Genomic DNA, 10,000 nt, shown 5'->3' on the forward strand with positions numbered 1-10,000 from the left:
GTTCTGAAACTGCAGCTGAAATTGTGGTCTCTTGAATTCATTCTTAAACTGTTGACTTTGGAAATGTTGCTTGAATTGTGAGCTTTGCAGCTGCTCCTTCATTTGTGGCGTTTGTATTTGCTCCTTCATTCGTGGAGTTTGAACCTGCTCCTTTATTTGTGGAGTTTGGAATTGTTCCTTCATTCGTGGAGTTTGAACCTGTTCCTTCATTTGTGGAGCTTGAAATTGCTCCTGTATTTGGGGAGTTTGAACCTGCGCCTTCACTTGTGGAGTTTGGAATTGCTCCTTCATATGCGGAGTTTGGAATTGCTCCTTCATCTTCATTTGTGGAGTTTGGAATTGCTCCTTCATTTGTGGAGTTTGGAACGGCTCTTTTATTTGTGGAGTTTGGAAGTGCTCATTCATTTGTGGAGTTTGGAAATGGTCTTCAGTCTGGGGGGTTGGGGTTTGCTTTCTTAGTTGTGGGCTTTGGAACTGCTCTTTGAGCTGTGGGCTTTGTAGCTGATCTTTGAAATGCATGAACTGTTGGCCCTGGAAGAAATCTTTAACGTCTGGCTTCTGGAACCGATGCTGAAACTGTGGAATCTGGAAATGCTCCTTAGCTTGTAGACTATGACTTTGATCTCTCACCTGTGAGGTTTGCATCTGATCTTTGAATTGTGTGGTCTCGATAGGAGCTTTAACGTGTGGACTTTGTAACTGAGCCCTGAGTTGTGCGCTTTGGAAGTGGTCTTCAGGCTGTCGGCTGTGGAACTGATCCCTGAGTTGTGGGGTCTTGAAGTGATCCCTGATTGCCTGTTGGGCACCGTGGTCGTGGATCTGAGTGGGTGCGAGTGGCTGCCTCCGGCTCTGAGCAGAGTACTGCACTGCATACTGCTGAGCCAAAGCCTCAGGGGTGTCGTCCTTGTTGATAGTTGCGTGGAAGCCAGTGTCAGGTCTTACAAAATAGTCCACTACACGGTAAGAACCATCAGGCTCCACCAGGCTGTACTGGCCCACCACCACGTCCCCGCGACGCTCCTCCCGCGCTGACTTCCTATCTCCGCTAGATGGTGCAGCAACTTCGTATGCCCACGCGTACTGGGGACTCTGAAATATAGATGAAGCTGACGTAAGTAGGGGCCACCAGGAAAGTGAAGGCTGAGTCACATGCAATTTTTTTTCAATTTCTTTGCCAGGATGTTAAGAATGATGCTCAGCTCATGAATGGTGAATGTGTGCAAGCCTAAACTAAATAATAATATCCTTAAATTGTGTTTCTACTAAAACATAAGACTGGTATGTCTTGATTTACCAACAAAGCTATGTGAAATCTCTCTCTCTCTCTCTCTCTCTCTCTCTCTCTCTCTCTCTCTCTCTCTCTCTCTCTCTCTCACACTACCATCCTAAAGAGCAGAATGGTGAAAAAGTGTGAATAAATACTTACAGAATCGCGCGGCTCCATCCGGGCTGCCCCATATGCCATTCCCACGGCATCACCGTCACGCCTGAAAGTCTGAGTGGCAGCGCGGTGGGTTTCGAGCAGTTGGTGGGGTGGCGTGAGTCCTAACTGCACCTGCACCCCACGTGAATCTAGGTGGTAGGAGCCATCTGGGTCTGCCGCAGCCGCCGCTGCCGCCACCCACACTGCTAAGCACACTACCACCTGCGTCACAACCTGAGGGAAGCAGATTATAGCCAACGTAATACGTATAAACAGAAGTAGGTCTTATCCACCAAAGTAAAGAGAAAGGTCCTCTTTGCCTTGTTATACACTATGATATCCGTTTGCCTCCCGCGCTGTCAAATGTAGGATTAGTTTCAACTTTTCAGTCAGTATCTTAAGAAACATTGTAAATTACTCATAAACAACATTGGGGTTATTTGAAAGTTTAGAATCAGAAGTCTGGGGATATAAATGGCACCATTATCACAACACACTGCACAAAGATCTCTCAAAAAGACGACGGAAACACAGCGCAGCCCCTCTTCACCTGCTTCAGTCGCTTCTTCCTCGAGTCAAGAAATAATTAATGGGGTATTCGAGCATTAGAATAGATATTTTGTGAAAATTAGAAGTAGAAATAAATAAGGCGTATATATTAGAACTGGACAACAGTAATGAAGAAAGATAGAAAGCAAAGTACAAGTTTCAACTATTTCTTTGACTAAAAGTCGTGTATGGAGGAATTAGAAAACATATATTACCGAACTGAAAAAGGAGAAAGGAAGAAAGAGGATATAAAGCAAGGGACCTCACTTAAACAAAAAAAAAACAAAAAAAATTCTCTGCTCACTATTTTGCAGCGCCGTCATCCTTATAAATCTCTGAATTTCACCCGAAGACTTAGCAGAACTGAGGATAGAATTAAAACAAGTGCCGAAAGCAGAGTCACACTCACGAGTCCCACACACACCCACGCACACCTCCACTACACCTGTTACTCACCTTCATGCCGAGACGCGTGGCTGAGAATGATGGCCCCGCCCGCCTCTCCGCCTTAAGTAGCACCTCCTGTCAGCCCGTCTACACCTGATACCGACCTTGGCACTGACGGCCACACACTGCAACCTGCGGCTCCCATCCCTGCTCATTCCCTCACTCGCTGTCTTCCTTCCTTCCTCACTGGACCTCAGGAAAGAAGTGCATTTCATCCTCACGAACTACTGATAAAAGATAATAAAGAATGATTCGAATAAGGTTGTTAATAGTACTAAAGACGAGGAAAAATGAGGACTCAGAACTTCATAGGCTGTATCTTTATTCCAATGTGACAAGGAAAGACTTCTTACTTGTGTTATCCTTATTTAGGGAAAGTTTGTTTGGTATATGTTGGGAGAGTAATATATAAGGCGAAGGAGCGTAAAAAAAGAGGAGCATGAAAAGAAGAAGAAGAAGAAGAAGAAGAAGAAAAAGAAGAAAAAAGAGAAGAAGAAGAAGAAAAGAAGAAGAAGAAGAAGAAAAGAAGAAGAAGAAAAAGAAGAGAAGAAGAAGCAGAAGAAGAAGAAGAAGAAGAAGAAGAAGAAGAAGAAGAAGAAGAAGAAGAAGATGTTGATGATGAAAGGAAGAGGAAAAGAAAGAAAAGAAGAAGAAGAAGAAAAGGAGAAGGAGGAGGAGGAGGAAGTGAAGGAAGAAGCTAGGTGGGTGATCCAGTTTACAGAGAGGACGAGACTTGTTTTGCCTTCTCGTTCACCATCACCACAAGCGCGTGTCCTTGATGGTGGTAGCGGCGGTAGTGGTGGATGGGTGGGTAAGTCGATATAGTACAGGTACCCAACTCGTCCACATCACAATCACCAGCACTATAACCTCCACAGCTATTACAAGCCTCATTGCAAGGATTTCGGGTTAGCAGCCACCACTATTGCATATCCCATTATAACTACCATTGCAGAACCACAATGTAAGCAACCATCACCATTATTATTACCATGCACCACCACATTTCGGGACTATCGCCCGTACGAGTATTCAGAAACGCCTTCCCCTCTCACTACGACAAAGATTCCAAGGTCACAGAGAGAACTAGCAGGGTTTTTAGGACAGTTTATTCTTTTAACAAACTAGAAATCTTGCCAATCTATCACCAGAACCGCCCCCCCAAAAAAATACCCTTAAAAACACGAGTAATGATCAACTTGATTACTAGAGCGTTTGGAAAGCAGTGATGGTGAGAGGGCAAAGCGTTTCTGAATATGGACTTACATTCTGAACCACCTTTTCCCCCCATCTCCACTACTTTCAAAAGTTATGGATGAACTATACAGGTTTTTAAGAATGTCTCTTTTTATGGTTCAAGTGAAAAATCAACAATATTTCCTACATTATCAATAAGGAAAACGATCTTGAGAAGTTTAGTAGTCATCTCTATAGCTTTTGAAAATAGTCGTGGTGAGAGAGAGCACAGCAATTCAAAATACGAGAGTTATTCTCACCGTAACCCATTCAATACTCTGCGAAGTCTAACTGTCGGCACGCACGCAAACAGTGACGCAGGAAATGTCGTCATCCCAAATCTGAAAGTGGCCTTGTGGTTATTTCATCATGATTCTATCAGACTGTTTCGTTTATCAATGAACTCATAGCTGATATCATCCCTACCAGAGTTCTCCTTAATCAGTTATTTGTCCTTCCCCCTTTCCGCCTCTTCCATTACCCCCTTCACCCCCTTCCGTTCCCACTGATATTTTTCCCTTATCCCCATCCTCCCCACCCTCACTTCCTTGTCTATTGTCCTAGCAACTTACCACATCCTGCCTCACTTCGTGGAAACAGTGAACTGATGTTCCATTCATAACCTGTTCCTATCAATCTGTTTGGGATGTGATATTATTACTAAATAGGTTCATGTTCTCGTTCCCCTCGTCTTTCTCCTAGTCCTCTGTATACTTGCATGTCCTCGTCCCCGTCCTCCTCTTCTTTCTCCTTGAATTCACCTTTTTCTAATCCTTCTTCCCTTTTGAACAGAACAAATAAAACGGATTCCTTCAATTCTTCCTCTACATTCATTCCTATTTATATATTTTCTTTTACTTTGATTAATTTAGCATGTGCTTTTCCAGTTCTCTCTCTCTCTCTCTCTCTCTCTCTCTCTCTCTCTCTCTCTCTCTCTCTCTCTCTCTCTCTCTCTCTCTCTCTCTCTCTCTCTCTCTCTCTCTCTCTCTCTCTTTCAGTATCTATTGTCTTGATTAATTCAGCCAATTAAAATTCATGTGATAATGAAAAAAATACTACTGGATAAGGAAGAGAAAACCAGCGAGTGAGGGGAAGTAGTAGTGAGTAGGTAGAGAAGGGTAGGGAGAGGAACAAGGAAGGAAGTGTAAGAAAGGAGAAAGCAATGGGGAAGGGAAGGAAGAAGAGAGTAAACGAGGGAGAGTGGGAGGGAGGGAAGAAAAGGGGAAAGCTCTTCCACACAGCTGCACTTCGCCAGGTGTGTGAAACTACCGGTTTGCCAGGAAAGGTGAGTCTCTACGGCCTCAAGTGGTGGTGGTGGTGGTGGTGGTGGTGGTGATGATGGTGGTGGTAGTGATGCAAGCAAAATCTGGTGCCTATCGCAATGTTATCATTATAGTATATATATATATATATATATATATATATATATATATATATATATATATATATATATATATATATATATATATATATATATATATATATATATATATAAAGACATGAGAGAGAGAGAGAGAGAGAGAGAGAGAGTTAATTGATTATAATTACTAACAAATCAAAATAGTAACAAAGAAATAAAAAAGTTAGAGTCATTTCTCTGTTCAACACACACACACACACACACACACACACACACACACACACACACACACACACGCGCGCGCGCGCGCGCCAACATATGTACATATGCGCCTTCCTGCACACAGCTGACAGATACTGGTGATAAGCTAAACAGATAAGCATTTCATAGTGACCATGTAACAGAGGTACTGTCACACGGGCTCCCTAAGAGGCCACTCGCACAGGTCGCCTCTGTCGCTTAGCCACATGTACAACTTCTTACTTGAGCAATACAAGGTTGGTAACTCCGATAGACTGGCTCTCCGTGAAGCTACGTTAAAACATAGCTAGAGATGGAATGTAAGTCAGTAGTTTTTGTTCAGTTGAAGGTGATATTTCCAGACTAAATGTACTTTCTCGTATCAATATTTTTTTGGTTTTCCGCTAAGTTAGTTCTTCCTAATGCTATGTTGAATATTATTAGTGTTCAAGTTAGAAGGAGTGGTTTGTGTTGTGGAATGAAGGGAGAGTGATAATTCCAAATAAAGTGTATATTTTAGATTACTATAAGGTTATATCTGCAACGTAAGCTCTTCGTATTGCTACGTTGAAGATTGTTGACTTTGGATGCAAAGAGTGGTTTGAGTTGTGCTTTGTTGTGAAAAGAGAGAGTGGAAATTACAAACGAAATACCCTTCTAGTATGATAAGATTAATTATCTGCGAGGTTGATTCTTTTTTATGTTACTGTGGATAAAGTTAGCGATGAAGTGCAAGCAAATGGTTGTGTTGTGGGAGCTTAAGGATATGACAAACGTGAGTGAGTAACGTGATTGAAAATATTATATCTTAAGATCGGTGACTGGTTATATTGATGGAGTGTCTGTGAGTGTTTACGAGTGCGTTAGTGTTTTGTATCAGAGCTATGAGGATATCAACAGATGAGCAAAACATTTCACTTCAGGAATAGCAGTGTCTTTTCATGCAGCCTTCCATACACGCACCTTATTCAGTCTCAGTGTCTTCTGCGATCCCTGTTCTGTTCCATTACTCATTTCTCTGTTGTTGGTGTTTTAGCGTCTTGTCTTGAAACCCCTTCCTAAGCTCCTTGTTGCTGCTTTCAATTAAAGTTAAGGTGATAGTCTAATGGTGTACTTTCTTCCATATTTACACGTATGCACTTGTATGATGTCAGTGTCCTTTCAGATCTCAATTTGTTTGCTTTACTTACAGTACTTTGTTGTCGCTATTGTAGTGTCATAGTGTGTTTCCATTGCTGATTTATTCTTTGTTACTACTATAGTGTCTCATGCAGCTTGTTCGCCTTACCGCAAGTTTTAAATTTTTTCTGCAGTATCTTGCTCTGCTCCGTTGTTGAATTCCTTTATGTTTCTTCTGTAATGTCTCTTTTCTTCTTATCAAATCCTTTATTGTTTCTTTTTAAATGTCTCAATTTATCCCCCTTACCGAATTATTTGTGCCACCAAACACCAATGAATTTTCTTCCTTTGTCGAAACTTTGCCAAACAACAACTATATAGTGGCGAGCATGTCAGGAATAAAAGTTACCAGTGCGTAGGGGAAAATGGGCACAGCAGATCCTTTAGCGTCATGACCCACCGTGGTAGTCTTTGGATAGGTCAGACAATCAGTCAGTCAGTCAGTCAGTAACTGGGCCCCGCTTAAAACCACACCAGTCATCTGCCTCCTTGCTTTCTTATTTATTAATGTGCGTATAATTCTGTTTTTGATGACTCAATATCTGCATCTGTTGTGAATCCTTATCCTTGACTCAGAAGTGCCCAGAAGCTGTCGAGTGTACAGGTCTCTAAATCTACTGATGTTCTAACCTATCCTAACCTATTCTAACCTAACTTATCCTGACACACGGCAAATGTAATTGAGGTGAATTGATGTTTGTGTGATCCGCTTAACTCTCACTTTCCTCAGGTGGAGTACACACCTTTCCCGGTCTCTGCTAGACTCCCTCGTCCTCCCTGGTAGTTCTCTCGCCAAGGTCACTCTACTGTGCAACGACAAACACTTGTAAGTCTTCTTGTCTTTTATTTATTCTGAACACAAAACGGTTATGATGTGTTTAATGTGTTTCATGATTTTACTGCATCGCTGTTGATTGGGTGTGCGTTGCGCTGCGTCTTGTTCGCGTTTGTGATGTGGCTGTCTTCGATTAGGCTGGGTTAAGTTAAGTTTAGCACACACACACACACACACACACACACACACACACACACACACACACACACACACACACACACACACACACACACCGCTTAGTGTAATGGTTAGCACGCTCGACTCACAATCGAGATGGTCCGGGTTAGAGTCCCGGAAAGCGGCGAGGCAAATGGGCGAGCCTCTTAATGTGTAGCCCCTGTTCACTAGCAGTAAATAGGTACGGAATGTAACTCGAGGGGTTGTGGCCTCGCTTTCCCGGTGTGTGGAGTGTGGTGTGGTCTCAGTCCTACCTGATGATCGGTCACTACGAGCTTTGAGCTCCTTCCGTAGGGGAAAGAATGGCTGGGTGACCAGCAGACGACCGTGGTGAATAACACACACACACACACACACACACACACACACACACACACACAAAAAAAAAAAAAAAAAATGAAGATAACTTTTAACAAAGCTTATATATCAGCGGCACGTGTGTGCAGAATATAACTTAAAGCTTTATAAAGCTATACTGAGACATGTATGAAGTCCGTAATAAAAGCCTTACTTTAACGGAAAGAGATGGAATGAATGAATAACCCCATAGAAAAAGGAAAAGAAAAAGTCAGATCGTTTGCTATCTTTTTCTCCAGCTGTACTCACTCTTTTGCATATTTCATGCCTATTAAACTTTATTCTTCTTGTCTCGTCCATCACACTATTTCAAGGAATGTGAATGTTATTTCCATTATTATCATTATTCCATCTTGTTCGTTCTGCTATGTTGAAAAAGACTTCTATTTAAAGAAGCAGAAACCTTTTTCAACATAGCAGAACGAACAAGGTGGAATAATGATAATAATGCCCAATAACAACAAGAACAATAACAACAGCGATAACAGCAAAAGATAATTCAGATCCTCGTTATCTTTTCTATAGTTGCATTCAATCCTTTCTCGTGCATTACTACTGAATCCTACTCTTCTTTTCTCCTTTAGCAGTTTAACCTCGAACTTTGTCTCTTGAACTTTACTATTTCTTCCATCCTTCATCCTCCTCGTTCTCCTCCATCATCTTATCCTTCCAAACGTGAGGCTATCTGAAACTTAGCGTACGTGTCTTAGCATTTACTTTGCACCTGATTCCTGTCACTTCTGTCGCTACCCGGACCCGCCGACGCACACCCACCAAACCAGTGTGTAACCAACTCACGGGAACATTCCTCGCCACTCGGTTTCGTCCTCATTCAACTCTCCTTTGGTGCATTTTCTGCTTTGTTACGTATGAGGATTTACTTGTAGACACTGAAGAGAGAGAGAGAGAGAGAGAGAGAGAGAGAGAGAGAGAGAGAGAGAGAGAGAGAGAGAGAGAGAGAGAGATGGGGGAAGGGTAGGTAGAGTAGAGGACAGGAGAGTATTGAGGGGAGGGAAAGGAATGGGAGGGAGAGGAGAAGAAGGGAAAAGAAGGGAGAGAGAGAGAGAGAGAGAGAGAGAGAGAGAGAGAGAGAGAGAGAGAGAGAGAGAGAGAGAGAGAGAGAGCATATTAAACTAGAATACTGATCAACTGGATGAAAGTGGTCAGTGCTATTTTTCTCCGTTTTATCGTGTGTGTATCGTGTGTGTGTTGATTTTCCACTGCCTTAGGCGATCATTCATTTTCGTCTTCATTATATCGCAATGTTTAGGTAAAGAAATACTAAAAGAAACTCCTGTGAATACTGAAGAAGTACAGCAGATTTGAGCGATACTTTATAGTGCATTCTCAACCTACTGTTACTTAAAAAGGGTTAATCATGCCTATCATTCATAAACCATCATGTGTCAGTGAAAACCATCAACACGTTCAATAATTGGGCAATCAGTCAATCAGTGAATCAGTCAATCAGTCAACCATATAATCATTATCATTTTCGTGTATCTTTTTGTCGCTAACTTATCTTAATCTTGTTTTAATTCATCATCTGACTCAGGAAAAGAAACCTTCCAGTATGTCGTATTGTTATCTAGTGGATCTATAGTTGCTGTTGTCATTCGTTTAATTCTCCTCCACCCTTCTTCTCTTTTTCTTCTATTTTTCCTCCTGCCGTCATTTTTATCGGCAAACAAAACAAAGACGTGTATTCCTTGCCATCTGTCACGTATCACTGCTTTGATATTGATTACTCTTCCTCTGTTTTCTTAATGATGTTCCAGGAAATGGCTGCACCGGATCTCCTTTCTAGTTGAAAATCTCAGCCGGTGGCATAAATGTGAAGAGCTCGATCCAGGCTTACAAATTATTTCTATTTATTATTTTTTTCTTAGGAGGAAAATCTCTCTCTCTCTCTCTCTCTCTCTCTCTCTCTCTCTCTCTCTCTCTCTCTCTCTCTCTCTCTCTCTCTCTCTCTCCTAAGTCCCTCTACAAACAATTTTTTATATTGCTGTGAATGAAAAATAATTGTAATGAAAGGGTTAATCATTAGTGCCCACATACCAACACACTGATTTGTTATTGGTATTTCAACAGTCAAGCGTCAGACTGTTGCCAGACAGATGATGTACGAGTCGCACTTCTGTCTATTCGACACCAAGGGAAGCGTTATCACACTCCGTTCTGTCGTCCACTATACAGA

At 41.9% G+C, this 10,000-nt stretch overlaps 2 protein-coding genes across 2 annotated transcripts in view; one reads left to right on the forward strand and one right to left on the reverse strand.

Moving 5' to 3' along the window:
- LOC123516963 (chromatin modification-related protein eaf-1-like) overlaps positions 1–2,558 on the reverse strand; it is a 3,976-nt gene extending 1,418 nt beyond the window's left edge. Inside the window, exons 1-3 of the mRNA XM_045276756.1 lie at positions 2,429–2,558; positions 1,427–1,657; positions 1–1,089 (exon numbers count right to left, since the gene is read on the reverse strand). The exon at positions 1–1,089 is cut by the window's left edge and continues 1,418 nt beyond it. Of these exons, the coding sequence (XP_045132691.1) occupies positions 1–1,089; positions 1,427–1,657; positions 2,429–2,434 (1,326 nt within the window). The 5' untranslated portion in view covers positions 2,435–2,558. The remainder of the gene's footprint in view (positions 1,090–1,426; positions 1,658–2,428) is intronic.
- A 2,829-nt stretch (positions 2,559–5,387) lies between these two features.
- LOC123516621 overlaps positions 5,388–10,000 on the forward strand; it is a 14,814-nt gene continuing 10,201 nt past the window's right edge. Inside the window, exons 1-2 of the mRNA XM_045276181.1 lie at positions 5,388–5,512; positions 7,165–7,260. The gene's annotated coding sequence lies outside the window, so the exon portion shown is untranslated. The remainder of the gene's footprint in view (positions 5,513–7,164; positions 7,261–10,000) is intronic.

The sequence above is a fragment of the Portunus trituberculatus genome, chromosome 41, assembly GCF_017591435.1.
Source record: "Portunus trituberculatus isolate SZX2019 chromosome 41, ASM1759143v1, whole genome shotgun sequence".
NCBI lineage: Eukaryota > Metazoa > Arthropoda > Malacostraca > Decapoda > Portunidae > Portunus > Portunus trituberculatus.